The sequence below is a fragment of the Onychostoma macrolepis genome, chromosome 05 (genome assembly GCF_012432095.1).
Source record: "Onychostoma macrolepis isolate SWU-2019 chromosome 05, ASM1243209v1, whole genome shotgun sequence".
In the NCBI taxonomy this organism is placed as follows: domain Eukaryota; kingdom Metazoa; phylum Chordata; class Actinopteri; order Cypriniformes; family Cyprinidae; genus Onychostoma; species Onychostoma macrolepis.
In genome coordinates this window covers 8,684,272-8,700,902 of record NC_081159.1, presented here as the reverse complement: position 1 = coordinate 8,700,902, position 16,631 = coordinate 8,684,272, and the positions used below count along the sequence as shown (strand labels likewise).

The 16,631-nt window shown below is 37.6% G+C and overlaps 1 protein-coding gene across 5 annotated transcripts in view; it reads right to left on the bottom strand.

The window, feature by feature from the left end:
• mctp1a (multiple C2 domains, transmembrane 1a) overlaps positions 1 to 16,631 on the bottom strand; it is a 170,695-nt gene extending 154,064 nt beyond the window's left edge. For 2 of the 5 annotated variants that reach the window (XM_058775034.1, XM_058775032.1), the window contains exon 1: positions 15,546 to 16,631. In XM_058775034.1, the coding sequence (XP_058631017.1) occupies positions 15,546 to 16,190 (645 nt within the window). In that variant the 5' untranslated portion in view covers positions 16,191 to 16,631. The remainder of the gene's footprint in view (positions 1 to 15,545) is intronic. The other 3 variants (XM_058775033.1, XM_058775036.1, XM_058775031.1) reach the window with 2 other exon arrangements.

Here is a 16,631-nt window from a genome sequence, read left to right as displayed (position 1 = left end):
ATCTCCTATTGTTTTCTACAGACGAAGGAATGTCAAATAGGTTTGGAAAGACAAAATGTTATTAACAGAGATGGACTATCTCTTTAAATTGTATATGTGGAAAAGCCCTGGCTCATATCTTGTGTCATGTTTAATCAATAAGCCCAGGAATACATTTTTCAGACATCCAATCAATAAAAAGCAAACACTCACATATGTGAACAAGGTATAGACAGCATCATGCTAGACATTATGGAAGGGATTTATTCTGATGTTACTGTGACAGATGTGTGAAAGGCTCTGAAATAACATTAGACAATGAAGTCACTCCAAAAGCAAAAAAATAACCCAAAAGGCCTGCCCATCTGCTGGGAAAGATAAGCTGCAGTTCAATGTGTGTGCCAGAAGGTGGAGCCAAATCTATTCACACGGAGCTTCCTTTCTGCTCCATTCCTGAAACCATGATGAAACTAGAACTGCTAGAACGCAGTAAAGTTACACATGCTCCCAGGATGTGATACAGCATCATGAATATTTAACAGCTTAGTGAATGGTCCTACTTAACTCTCCTATTCTGACAGGCTCGAACTGTGCATGACAGAGACATCTGAGGGGGTGCTAAAGCAACATTATGTAACTTATACATTTTTACTCCTCAGCTCTCACAAAACCTTAAACCTGGTCATATTAAAATATGTTTTTAAAAAAGTTTTTCTTTTAATTGTGACATATATTACATTATTTAAACCTTTAAATTATTTTTACTTGTGATAAATCACCACACTGTGAAAGCACATGATATGACTCAAAATTACAAATATTTATCCCGAAGCAGATAGAAGCTTTCATAGGAGTTGGTATTGGGGCGGTCATTTTCATTCTAGAAAGTATTTTATTAGACAAAAAAATCTGTAGTGCTGAATGAGTTATCAATATTTTTGGCTCATTTTCCCAGAAAAGAAAGAGACCACTTTGATTGTGTGTATTATCTGTGTTAAAAGTGAATTTTATACAACAGCAAAGGGATTCACAGACTTTTTAAAAAATATTTACCTGTAGTACCCCCTGATATTTCAAATTAATATTTATAATACTGGAACAAATCATTTTCATATTTATGGTTCTTTGACATCAGTTCACAGGACCCAGTTTGGGACATCCTGCATTAGCATACAGATGACCTGAAAGCCAATAGACGTGCACTAAAACCTATAAAACTTTCATATATGAATTTCATGGGGCCTTGAACTAAGAGGGATTAAAACACTATGTAATTAAATAGCGTGTACAGTCTAACACTCCTTGCAGCAGCAGTTGAACATTTCTAACAATCCAGCTTCACAGCTTTTACTCAGGGCAGCTCTAATTACAGGTTATCAGAGTAAAGCAGACTCTTAGTGTAATCTGAGACCCGTGTGTGGGACGTTACTTCAGTGGTTTGTTAGACTACAGTCTGAAAGCAGGTATTACGGAGGAGAGGATGAGCACCAGATGAGACTTAGACTGTATAGTGGAGTAGAGTCTGTGTTTGTCAATGCTGTATTTTATGTTTTGTCTTCACAAACATGCTAGAGGTGCAGTGAGCGTGTCTTTAAATCTGTAGGGTGTAGTATAGTGGTTGAGATCTGGTCTGGTAACCACAAGACTGCAGGGTTAAACCTGCATGGGACAATCATTTATCTATCTCCACCAGTATGTCCTCGAGCACTTCATCCCAAAGCGGGACTGTCCCTGTGGTTTAACATGGTGCTCTTTGGTGACAAGGTTATGGAAATAAATTCCACTGACCCAGTCATGGGGCAATAAAAAAGACAGCCTAGGATGTTTTTTTGTTTGTTTTGTTTTGTTTTTATGACACACAAGGAAATCTAATATTGAGAAACACTGAATGTAACATTTGGAAATCTAACCTTTAAATCATGATTAGGCCTTAAAGGCATGCATTTAGCTGTATCTTATTTGTCCTATCAGCTTCAATAGTCTTGGACTTTATACTGACATCTATTGGTGTGGATGCATGCACAACTTCTGACATTTGATAGCAAAGCTGTTGGGTTATATTGGGTTATTGACAGCTGGGTAAAAGCAATATGTTTGTTTCATATAGTGCTATTATTAGTGTCAATTATATGACATAGCTGGTCATGTGATCTGAACATGGTGGCATCCATGGGGGGAATAACACTAAATAAAATAGCTTTTTCTAGAACGTTTAGAGTCCTTATCTGATGTGAATGAACATCAAATTTCATTATCCAATCAATGTCCAAAATTAAAATTCTGTCATCAGTTTCTCACCCATAAGACTCATTTATCTTTGAAACACAAATAAAGAGATTTTAATGAAACCTGCGAGGTTTCTGTCCCTCCATTGAAAGTCCACGCAACCAAAACTTTTCTTTTCTTCTGACTTTGGAGGCTTTCACACTAGCACTTTTGGTATGCGCCTGGGTTCATTTGACATCAGAGTTTGGTTTGTTTGGAAAATGTAAACGCAGTTTTCTGAACTCAGATGCGCACCTGCAAATCACACAGTACCTGAGTCCACCTAAAAAGGGTGGTCAACTCCGGTATGGTTTGCTTCTGATGTGAAAGCAATCATACTGAATCACAGAAGTGAACCACTATAATGACGTATGAATTGGTCAAACTGTGTATTTATGTGTTTACTTACTCACTTTCCTGAAAAGTGTGACTGCCACACTGCAAGCAGAGAAAATGTATATCTCATTTCTGCTCGCAGAAATTGACTCCCGCATTCTTTTGTACCCTCACGTTACAGTCGTGACAAATAGACGCATGTGTCATTCTGTGTTGGTGCTTTGGAAATGAATCAATTTTAAAAATCAGAGGTACGAAAATGAAGCAAGCAAGCATCCATCAATTTGCCGCCTTCTGCATAGTTGTTACCTAGTAACAGAGGTAAACAACTGCCACTCTGATGGTTTGTGGTTCGGAACCAAAAAATCACAGGGGGCAGTGGGACGGGAGCATTAAAACTTGGGTTCAGACAAGGCAACTGAACTAATTGTGAAAGCACCCTTAAACACAATCACTTAATATGATGAACAAATTAAATTTAGGTTTTATTCACATAGAAAGTGATCAACGCTCATATCTAGAGCACATCAAACATGGATAAATAAAATCACCAGAAGTAAAAACCTCTTCCAGTATTTATTTATAAAAATATTTTCCCTGAAAGTCTGAATTAGAACAGTTTGCGAGAATGTGATTATAAACACAACAAGGATGTTTCATCTCTTGTCATGTGACTGATCATGTTAGATTCCTTGGATTATGCCGAGAACATCGATACCAACTGACCCTTTGCAAAAACCCGTCTTCCTTAGTTACTGTTGCTATGTCCGACAAGCCATGCCGCTTTCACACTACACATCATGTTCTCACGCAGTAAAAAATACACCACAGAGCAAAAGGAAACTGACAACATGCCGACAGACAAGACAGAGCAGGTTACTTCTAGAATGAAACAAGGTCTCAGTTTTTGAATGTTTAATTTTTGTAAGAAATTCAAACAATAAATACCGTTTTGTGGCTCTTTAATGTGTCGTGACAGATCAATATATTGCCTCAGTTCAAGTGGCACGTGAACCGACCGTCTTTTCATATTTACTTAAAGCATGAAATAAACATGAATGAACATCAGAACGAATTTTATTTCAACCGCAGAAAGACAACAACACACACAATTTTTCAAGTTTAAGTCCACCGAGGTTAATCTACTCTCCTGTCTGATTTGTTTGTTGGGCAAGATGGCGGATTCAGTGTTATAATTGGTCAGATCGCCTGTCAATCAAGCTGTGTGTGAACGGTCAGTTCTGCTATAATCAGCTGAACTTCCTGTCCGCCATTTTGATTTATGTTGACAACCTATTCCTCCTAGACCGTTGGTCCAACGTTTACCAAATTCAACTAAATCATCTTCAGACCATGCAGGCAAAAAGTTATGGATTTCGTGTCAATAGGCATTAACAAATTTGATAGCATGATGTCAAACTGCATTTGAGGCTGCATCTCTGCAAAGCTTTGACATGCTGACACCAAGCTTTATGTGTGTCATTGTCACCGCATACTGACCACACCACATCAATTTGATACCAGTGCCACCTATTGGTCAAAATATATAAACCATTAAATCACATTACTAATGATTGAATTTATGACTTTTCAGACAGTTTGAGTAAAATCACCTTAAAATATATTTTCTTCATTGTTGTGTTTGGTCTTATCCTGCATGCCATGCTTGCTCCTCATTCTGCCTCTGTTGTGCTTGGCCCCCTAATTGCTGCTTGCAGCAGGATTTGTTTGTACATTTCTGATTTGAGCTAAGACATGCAAATACTTAACTACTGACACAGTATTTGAGAAATACTCTCTGCGACAGAACTCGAAATTCAGTTTCATGCACATCAGCAGTTATGTGACGTGCCAGCTAATTTGACTGGAAACAGGGGTCAAGTAGGAATTAGGAAACAAAAGCACAGTCTCTGTGACTATGACCTTAAATATGGTTGTGGACCTCCAGTCAAATTTCAAGTAGACTTCTGCGCTTATCTAGCAAAAACACATACTTTGTTTGAGGTCGTTCTAGGACATTTTGAATGGCATTGTTATTTCTCTGGAAGGTTTGCCTGTTTGTCACAATAAGGCCAAATGAAACAGGCCTGTTAGCATACTTTGATGCCTTGAAGGGAACAGAGGTCATCTAGTATACACTGATTTATTCATTTAACTAATGCAAATATGTAAATAAGCATCAACAAAAAATGTTTTTGACCAACTTGTGAACTTAAACCACCCACAAGCATTTTGCCATTTTTCTTTCTCTCTTACAGACACAGACAATGAGGACAGATGAGCCACTGGGACCCCTGAAAATAACCTCTTAAAACTAATCTTTTACATCAAGCTTGTCACCATTTTAAAACAAACAAATGGATACTACAGTATAAAATAATATTACCATTATTATTAAAAACTCTCAGAGAAACATCCTCTCACCTTCAACTGCTTTTATTTCCAGAAAATTTCTTTACATGTGTAAATATTAGTTTTAACATACAAACCCGATTCCAAAAAAAGTTGGGACACTGTACAAATTGTGAATAAAAACAGAATGCAATGATGTGGAAGTTTCAAATTTCAATATTTTATTCAGAATACAACATAGATGACATATCAAATGTTTAAACTGAGAAAATGTATAATTTTAAGGGAAAAATAAGTTGATTTTAAATTATGGCATCAACACATCTCAAAAAAGTTGGGACAAGGCCATGTTTACCACTGTGTGGCATCCTCTCTTCTTTTTATAACAGTCTGCAAACGTCTGGGGACTGAGGAGACAAGTTGCTCAAGTTTAGGAATAGGAATGTTGTCCCATTCTTGTCTAATACAGGCTTCTATTTGCTCAACTGTCTTAGGTCTTCTTTGTCACATCTTCCTCTTTATGATGCGCCAAATGATGCGTTTTCTATGGGTGAAAGATCTGGACTGCAGGCTGGCCATTTCAGTACCCGGATCCTTCTTCTACGTAGCCATGATGTTGTAATTGATGCAGTATGTGGTCTGGCATTGTCATGTTGGAAAATGCAAGGTCTTCCCTGAAAGAGACGACGTCTGGATGGGAGCATATGTTGTTCTAGAACTTGGATATACCTTTCAGCATTGATGGTGCCTTTCCAGATGTGTAAGCTGCCCATGCCACACGCACTCATGCAACCCCATACCATCAGAGATGCAGGCTTCTGAACTGAGCGCTGATAACAACTTGGGTTGTCCTTGTCCTCTTTAGTCCGGATGACATGGCGTCCCAGTTTTCCAAAAAGAACTTCAAATTTTGATTCGTCTGACCACAGAACAGTTTTCCACTTTGCCACAGTCCATTTTAAATGAGCCTTGGCCCAGAGAAAACGCCTGCGCTTCTGGATCATGTTTAGATATGGCTTCTTTTTTGACCTATAGAGTTTTAGCCGGCAACGGCGAATGGCACGGTGGATTGTGTTCACCGACAATGTTTTCTGGAAGTATTCCTGAGCCCATGTTGTGATTTCCATTACAGTAGCATTCCTGTATGTGATGCAGTGCCGTCTAAGGGCCCGAAGATCACGGGCATCCAGTATGGTTTTCCGGCCTTGACCCTTACGCACAGAGATTGTTCCAGATTCTCTGAATCTTTGGATGATATTATGCACTGTAGATGATGATAACTTCAAACTCTTTGCAATTTTTCTCTGAGAAACTCCTTTCTGATATTGCTCCACTATTTTTCGCCGCAGCATTGGGGGAATTGGTGATCCTCTTCCCATCTTGACTTCTGAGAGACACTGCCACTCTGAGAGGCTCTTTTTATACCCAATCATGTTGCCAATTGACCTAATAAGTTGCAAATTGGTCCTCCAGCTGTTCCTTATATGTACATTTAACTTTTCCGGCCTCTTATTGCTACCTGTCCCAACTTTTTTGGAATGTGTAGCTCTCATGAAATCCAAAATGAGCCAATATTTGGCATGACATTTCAAAATGTCTCACTTTCAACATTTGATATGTTATCTATATTCTATTGTGAATAAAATATAAGTTTATGAGATTTGTAAATTATTGCATTCCTTTTTTATTCACAATTTGTACAGTGTCCCAACTTTTTTGGAATCGGGTTTGTAACAAGTTAAAGGGATAGTTCACCCAAAAATGACAATTCTGTCATTAATTACTCACCCTCATGTCGTTCCAAACCCGTAAGACCTTTGTTCATCTTTAGAACGCAAATTTAGATATTTTTGATTAAATCCGAGAGCTTTCTGACCCTGCATAGACAGCAATGCAACTACCACGTTCAATGCCCAAAAAGGTAGCCCCATGAAAATAGTCCATTTGACATCAGTGGTTCAACCTTAATTTTATAAAGAATTTTCATTTTTGGGTGAACTATCCCTTTAAATAACTGAGACATATCCCCTAACCCTAAACTAAAATTGAGCAGTAATGCCATTCTTTTCTAAGGTTCAGCAAACAAATAACATGTGCCTGAACATCATCACCTAACAAAGCCTGGATGTGCTCTAGCTTGTGCTACACAAACAAACAGTGAAATATGGGCAGTCATGGAGCCCAGTGGAGCGGCACATCCATCCACACAACTGCTAATTGATGTCCAGTCTGCCTGAGAGGTAATGCGAATCACATTTGCCTCCATGCAAACAGCCCTGTGCAAATGAGATTTCACACAGCGGTGAACAGGCCAGCATTTAATTATACAGTTTATATACTATAGTTTATATACTATTTAGCTTCAAGAAGACTATGCGTCTCTTGTTGCTCATTACTTTTTAATCTTTATATTTTTTATTGACGTAAATCCATGGTGTGTGATGCAATCTTCAAATCATGTGATAAAATTCAGTTTTAAGAGAGTGCGAGGAGGAGGACTGTTTTTTTTTTTTTTTATAGTGAGGTGTGAAAGTGCAGCTAAACACCCCTACGATACTTTAACTTAATAACACTACATCACTGCAACAGTATTACTACCACTATCAGCCATTACCAAGAAATTTACAGATTAAGATCCTGTTGCCACAGCTGCTATTTCCTGAGAGACCAGCCCACAACTGACCATATTCAATTTGACGAAACAAGGCTGTGACCATATTCAAGAATGAAACAAGGCTGTAAGGGTTAGAAGTACAGTTTGTTCATTGGATTATAGGTTAAAACCTTTGCCTGGCAAGCATCTTGTCTTAAAATCTCCCATTGCAACCACAAGAAACCCACATTTGAGATAACACAATCATTTTAAATGCTACAAATAGGTATCACAATATTATAAAGTACAACATGAAAAATGAATATTCATTTTGAGATTTGCTAAAGATTATATTTAAAAGTATTATTAAATTATTTTTATTTATTAAAATATTTTTAAAGATAAATTAGATGACGCCAATATTAATCTAAATATAAAATATGGGAAATGGGCATGAACCAGTGGTGTAGTCTAGTTTTTTGTATTGAGCATACTGTGATTTTTCCCTCCCTCACCCGTCCCAAAGCGACACCCCATAAGCACCACTCACTAATGTGTACAGTATGCATCTACATGTAACTGACGGCATTCTGAAAGACTGCTTATGCAATATCAACATGTCAATTTATTATAAGCAACACAAGACAGCCAATGACATTTACAGCTGGGGAGACTGGACTGATTTTCTAAATATAGATCAATTCTTGTTAAGTGCACATCGAACACGGCACGCGAGTACTCATTTGAGTTTTTCTGCGTCCTGTGTTTGAATGCTTATAAACTCTTTTGATATTTAAATGGTCAAGGCATAAAAACATGTGCAAATGATAAGCTTTCGTGGCAACGCTCAGCAGTGGCGCATTTTTAGGATGGCCTCAGCCAGTCAATTGAAGTGAAAGAGTTGCGCAATAGCACTGGTCATCAACAGAAACACAGCATGATTTTCAAAAAGTCAGTGCTTTGATCGCAACACAGATGGGGTGAATTTATGAATGAACGTGTGAAAGTTCTGTCACAAAGATGTTGTTACGTATCCTCGCGCTTTTTAAGTGGGTATACGGAAATCCTTGCTAGTGGATGTACGCCGTATACCTGCGTATCACGTAGACTACACCACTGGCATGAACATTTAAATGAATAAATATGAAAGAAATACTTTTTTTTACCACTATAAAGAACGTTTTGTGCAACTGAAAGTTTCAATGAATGTTTAAGATTGTGATAGAACCATTATTTTTAAAAGTGTATAATAGTAAATTATTCATATTTCTATTTGCTACAGCTGCTTCATTAAAAAATAAAACACACACACATAAACAATAATAGCACTGCAAGTAAAACAATATTTCCAAAGGCTTCCTTCACTGCAACATTTCCTATGATTTCTTCTACTCATATAAACAAGTTATCAAAGGTTATCACAAGAGGGACTTCAAATTGCATCTGTGGTAATAAATTGTAATATAATAAATACAAAATAAAAAATAAATTTCACAAGCATCTATTCTGAAACTAGAATCAGAATGTCCTTATTTTCTGCAGAAAACCCCACCATTAATTACTGATGTTCACAACTTCTACAAAACAACAAGTAGATCCTAAGCTTCACTACAGCTGACAAACACAGTGGCCTGGGTTAGGTACTTACACACTCCATTCCGGATCAACACGTCCTGCAACAGTACATACACACAACAGTTGTTCTGATGATAATGGTAGAAATCCAAAACACATTTTATCCAATGGGTCTACATAATGCTCACTGAACCCAACGACAGACACTGCTGCCCTTTATAGCATACGGCTCATGCACATTCATTAGCCCTTTTAAGAGACAAAAACAAACATATTCACATGAGAAGCAGAGGTGTGTTTCATAGGCTTCATTTGCAAGTGCATTTAGACCATCTCTTCCTGATAACTTCCATTGAACTGCAAATTATTTGCTGAATTACCATGTTAAAACATTTAATAAAGAGACGCCTTTATCTTGTAAATATTCACCTGTTCCTTTCTAAACATGTTGTCATACCACATACACCAGACAACCGACTAGTGATGTGTAGAGTTAAATTACAGTTTTCTTTAATGTAAAATAACCCCATGAAGGCCTTTCATGCTGTAATTTGTTAGCCACTGTTTGATAAAAATAAAAGCAAAGGACAAAAAATGGTTTTATAGTGCAAGTACTTCATGTGCTTTCAACAGGCCGACAGAAGAGCCTAGCACAGTCTAATAAACATATACATTACCCAGAGAACAGACCGCACATAGTGCCGCTGTTTCAAACATACAGCAGATTTACCTTGTAATTTCTGATTAAATAATTATACAAATAGTTGACAATTAAGTATTAAACCAATTACATGTCAAAAGAAAAAAATTTTTTTAATGAACAACCATTGTTTGTTTGTTTTTTCTTCTTTGACTTGATTAATGTGTTCAAGAAAGTCTCATTGACAGGACAATTAAAATGCACGCTCTTTTTTAATTATTTAAATATATACTGTATATAATATTATATTAAACATCTCAGAGCTGATTAAATTAATAAAAATGAATTGTACTGAGGAAACAACAAATGTTTAATGTTCAGTCTATTCCCATTCATCTCAGTGGCAGTTGCTTGGCTGACACAGGACCAACTGGAGGCACACAAAGGGACATTTGCCATTTTTGCTCATGAAGCCAGAGTAAATCACCTGAGTTTTAAATGCCATGTGACTAACAAACCACAGAAAAATTATGTCATGTCAACACTGACTGGCTGATGGCACCACATGAATGTGCAAAGTACCAAACATTTGCGTTATTCAAAATATGAGTAAAACAATCTGTAAACTCATAAACAATCTGAGTGAAAAATCTATATGGAAAATGATCTTATATTAACACAGAACATTGGGCCATATTTTTACAGACCTTTCTTGGAGTGTATCCTGACTTGTGACCAAGGCTGGATTGGTAATCTGACATACCATTTCCCAGTGGGCTGACGCACTTTGGGGCACATACAGGTTTGTTTGTTTTTTTGGCCAAGAACTGGCCCATCATGCAGAGAAAGCAGCCCATTGGTTTGTGTTGTATTGCTTCAGCCCTGTAAATATTTTGAAATATTACAAGTTTATAACTAGGAAATTAACAGAGGCCAGAGACGGGACACAAGAATAAACACACTAGTAGAGAAAATACTGTACAGGCACAGCAAGCTCACTGTTCGCGATGCTCAAACTATTTCAATAAAATATTAAATACTGAATTTGGGGTGGAGGTTTATATGAATGTATCTCAGACTTCTTCAGAAAAGTTTCAATAGCATTTTCTTTTCATATATGGGTGGTGGCATGGGTTTGGCTGCTTGGACCAAAAATGCCAAGGCTGATTGTGACATCAAGTCTATTTCACTCTTTTAAGAGCATCCACTAACAGAACTTCTATAAATATACTACCATACACATACTGCATATTACTATATATAATAAAATAACTGCAATTGATAAGTAAATTGCCAGAATACACATCTTTTGAATCCCTGCAAATAGAGAAAGATGCCTGCCAAATAATGTAGCAAAGGCATCTAACGGCAGTGGCTATTTAGATCATGTTAACACTTGACTCTTTGGTTGAAATAAGCAAAAAACAAACAATATTTGGTTAATTTCCACTTCTTTTATATTAATATCCAAGCCTGTAAAACACAACACCACAAAAACAAAGGACTCAACTTGCTCATGAAGATAAACCTTGGTTTACTGCCAGCGTCTTGTTAGTCTTATCTACAACCCCAATCTCAACACAAAAATACGAGATAACAACCATACAAAGTCAATAGATCTAGAAAAACCCCCGAGTCATCCTGGCATGTGCGTTCATCTCATTTGTGCAGGGCATGAGGATATTACACCAGTATTTCTGCTCCAGGCAGAGAAACACTACAACATTACGCCAGGCAGCCTGTGAGAAAATTTATTTCTGATGTTATGTGGTTTACGCATTTCAGATCATTTCCTATGTGCCCCTGGGGGGGAGGATGTTGATGGAATCTTTGATGGTATGGAGTATTCACATTGGTGGTCACAGAAAAGCACAGCCTATTGTGGTTTACTATTGTATGTGTCAGGAAATATGACTCAAACATCTTCTCGCTACAAAAAAAAAAACTGACTGAGGAAGTGTTAATCGCAGTGCTTTGAAACGCAATTAAACAGGACTTATAAAGCTACCTCAAATTACATACACTACTCATTAAATATAGTATGGTCCAGAAAGTGGAAAAGTGCCATTTACCTTGACGTAGACTTTAGACTAATGAAAATACACAAAAGACTAATGAGAGAACATGGAGTAGTGAAGGTTCATTAGCTTTTGAGTGACCAGCTATGGCCATTAATAAAGCAGCATGTGTGTCAAAACTAAGATGATGAGAAGTTCAAAAGAACCGAATTAGGCCAACCAATAAAGACTGTGAAGCCTACAAGACTGAACTGAGAAAACATTTTCACCGTACTTTTGTTTGCAAAACTAAGGTGGAAAATGTCATCTAACGTGGCTTTAGAAGTCAAAATAATTCCACATGTCACAGGCGAGCAAGATTGTTATTGATAGGCACGGCATGAATCGCAATTATGTAAGATACAGAGTGTGAAATTTGATTTTATATACAACAGGGTAATGAACAAGAATGAATAACTTACATTTTTAGACACAATAATGTCCCAGGTAGTTTGTATAATTTCGTTCAGCCAACGAAAATAGTTCCACACAAAATTGTGTCCAAGCAGCACACAACAGTATTTGTTTCCAGAATGATTCAGTGTTCGAATCGGTTGAGTGAATGATTCAATGACTCATTTATTAAAAGGTCACCTAGCTCGTCCTGAATTAAAGGGTTAGTTCACCCAAAAATGAAAATTACCCCATGATTTACTCATCCACAAGGCATCCTAGATGTATATGACTTTCTTCTTTCAGACAAATCCAATCGGAGTTATATTATAGCATGCGCTACGCATACGTCCTACATCATCCATCCGGAAAAGTCATATACACCTACAGGATGCCTTGAAGGTGAATAAATCATGGAGTAATTTTCATTTTTGGGTGAACTAACCCTTTAATCTGTATTTGAACAAATCGTTTGAATGAATGAATCAATGAATCACATCTAAAGACTTTAGCTTGTCGCCACCTACTGGCTGTAACAAAATGCTGTAAGCATGCAGAAAGAGTCACTGAAAATCCCTACCAAACTGACATGCTGTCTTAAAGGGGACATCAGATGCTGATGTCTTTTCATGAAGACCCTAAAGAATCACACCAACTTGTGTAAAATGGGCATCTGATATCCCCTTTAAAGCAATACAAACAGTGAAATGACCCACTTACGTAAAGTATCGTAACTAATTATTTAATTCATTTTTTATTGTTTTTTATATATACAGTAACTAAGTGTACTAAACCAAATGTACATTCTGAATAATTAAAGATTATGCAGCCCTGACACTTCACTAAGACAACTCAGCATATTGGCAAAAATTATTATTGTCTCAGAGCCAGAAAGTACATTGACTACCAGAAGCTTCTTACACTCTCAGCTGGTGACAGAAACTTCCATGGTGAGGTAATAAAAACATGATGACGCAGCACAAGAGGACTGCCATGAGCAGTAGTGGTTGTACGCACTCTTCACTTATGACCTTACCTAATCTGCTCTACAGTGACATACAGTGCATAGATCTATATCTAACAGTCTCTCTCCAATATATGAGAAATAAGCCCTAATTGTTAAATTTTCAGACAGAACAAACAGAAGAACAGAACCTCAGTATGACAGTAAGGTATTAATTGCTATGGAGGAAAAAATATGATAGAGGGTTTAATTATGGATCAGGCTAAATGGGTCACTGATTCTTTCATTGGCTTCTCTGCATACAATGTCACTGAACTTCTCAAACCCACATACTGCATCATACTACGTGCAGAGATTTTGATCTTTCCATAAATATCTGAGACTTCATGTAAGAAGCCTAATGCAAACTGCCTACATTGAAAACATGACTACTTTTTTTGTTTGTTTTTAATTTAAGGATGCCTTATACAAATGGTAATATATACATCCCTCTGAGTTTGAAGAAGGTAGTTATTCTGCAACGTTGCTGACCAGTCCATGTAGATAAGTTTGTTTCCTCATCGCAAAAAAAAAAAAGAACCTCTATCCATAATAGTGCTTTCTTCAGAGAAAAGGTCTCATTTGAATTAGGAGAGAAATATGCACAGATCAAGTTTCAAATATAGTTCAGATTTGTAAACAAATGCCAGAAGAGGCAATTTAAAGTTAAAACGCCTTAATGATAGATTTGTTTATTACAAACATACAGATTTTCACTTCATAAGAGATTAACAGACTGATAGACTGGAGTCGTGTGGATTACTTGTGGATTATTGTGATGTTTTTATCATCTGTTTGAACTCTCATTTTGAGCACCAATTCACTGCAGAGGATCTATTGGTAAGTAATGTAATAATAAATTTCTCTAATTTCTGTTCTGATGAAGAAACAAACTCGTCTACATCTTGGATGGCCTGAGGGTGAGTACATTTTCAGCACTTTTTTTTGTGAACTATCACTTAAATAAATATAAGTCCCTCAAATAATTAAGCATAAGTATTTTTTTGTCTTTCTGCAGCATTACATCAAAAAATCTCAACAAACTTTCAAACTCCTACCTCCTAAATATTCAACCAATGATTAATTTTTAACATGACCAATTGGGATTCACAATATAATGAAAAGAAGGGCCAATAATGTCAGGAGGTTCAAAAAATTATAAACTGATAGCCTAAAAGCCAGGTTCTCTTTTGCAACAAGGTCAATGCTTAAAACTTAAAATAGTACTGTTGATAAGAGAACTGCTGTGAAATGAAATATTGCTTTCTCTTACATTTCCATTGTCTGAAAAAAACAGATAAAATAAAAAACTGACATTCTTATACCTGAAAAAAAACTTTATAATGTCCTGTTTATGCCATTGATTATATTCAACAGCTGATTTCATTTATTTACTGTTAATTAATATTTGCACAAAGTGAAAAATGCCTCCAATGTGAAACAGCTGACAACCTGCAGCAGTTTTCAGCCAAAACTTTAGAGCTTCGACTCATTGCACTAGTTGCACCTACGATTTCAGATAGGACGTATTCAGAAGTTTGCTATGTTGCACATAACAGCCTCATTAAGACAGATGTGTCATTTCAAATGTCTGGGACATTTGTATCTCAGGTGTGATAACCACAAAATCTGCAACGTGTTAACAGCATCAGTTAAGGGCTCTTAAGGCAATGACTATCATTCTCATGACACAGATCCAGGGGCGTAGTGGCAGGAGTGCAATCTTTATAAAACCTTTATCCAGTATTTAGAAACAATTCGGAAAATCGTGGGAAAGTTGTGGAAATGTATTATGGGAATCCTGATGTGATAAACTTCACATGTGGTCACTCTGCTAGGATACTTGTGTAAACTCGAGGGGAAATGACTACATACATTCATCACAAGTGACACTGACACTAGTTAGTTAAAAGTATTTGCAAAAATGGCTGTGAAAAGTAAAGTTAGTTAAGGTCTATAATAGATGCCATAGCAGATGCCATTGGTTTGATGTGCTGTTATCTAATGCAGTGACACTGAAGTGTGACTTAAGTGGACAAATACTAGGGGCCACTGAATGTGACAATTGTGAGATCTTCTTAATAAAGTTACTTCTTAGTCTCTCTAAACCACAAATGAGTAGGCTACAGAAGACGGGAATCGGCAGCACCACACATTGACAGATCAGTCAACATGTTTAATGTTAACTGCTGTCTAAATACCCCACATGGGAGATGACCAGACAATGTTCAATTTGCAGGTCAGTTAATGAGGAGACAGTGAAGCGTGAAGAAAAAAAAATCATTTCTCAGGATGCAAAAAGCACACTCAGGTCACTTTCGTGGTTATCTCGTGTTTTAAAACCACACTTACCAGGTCACTAGCGTTTTTAGCCAGCTCATCCTCACTGGATGCTGCCGAATCCACCACCAGCTTCTCGAAGCACGTCGAGCCCAAGGACGAGCTCTTCTGCTGGGACATCACCAGATGAGACACCAGCAGCTTCGGGCTTCCGTGCGCGGAGACGGAAATCTCCGGTTTACTGACTGAAGCTCCATCAGCAGCGGCCAGCGGTGAGATCCCGAGCCCTTTACCGGCGCTGGAGTCCGGCTGCTCGCACAGGGTCCTGTCGCCTACGAAAGACGGCGGAGTTGAGCAGCACAGATTGGGCTGCGAGGACGAGAAGACCCGGTCCAGGACCTGTTTCTTCTTTCTTTTAAACATCCACAACCCGCTTTCTTTTTTAGCATCCCCGCTGCGTCGTTCGGACCCCAGTTTGGGGCTCAGAAACGGTTTGGTCTTCTCTTGGAAATTCCTCCACATCCTTCTCTGGTAGGACGTTGATTGCGGGTCTTTGGCGCTGTCATCCTTGTGTTTCTCCTCCATGGTTCCTGTCCAGCAGCAGCAGCGGCAGCAGGCTGTCAGCGCGCGGAGAGCCAGTGACACTGAAGCGCGCGGGCGAGTGAACAGGAGCGCGTGCTCTCGATAGCAAATGACACTTGGGCGCTTACAACACATTCATTTTATCTGGTGATGCTGCTACTAGTGACATTACTCAGAGGGTCTTTCACGGCACCTTAACCTTAAAGTCTAAACTAAAACCTATTGCCGGACCATTTGTTTTCATTTAATAAAATAGCCATATAAAAGAAAATATGAGGTAAATATCAGAAGAATAACAAACAACAAGGGTTACCTGTGAAATAAACGTGACTGTGCATCTGATTCACTCTTTAATGACTTAATGACGTGACAGTAACTTAAGAAATAGCCAGTACACGAATACATAATTGCAGAATAGTAAGATACGCCTCCCTCTGGTGAAAGTCCGTAATTATAAGGAATTTGGTGAGTGTATATTTTACAGTATAGGCTAGGTTTACGTTTGTCATTACATTACATAATGTTAATACAAGCCATATGAGCTATTAAATGTTGTTTGTTACTTTAAAAAGTGCT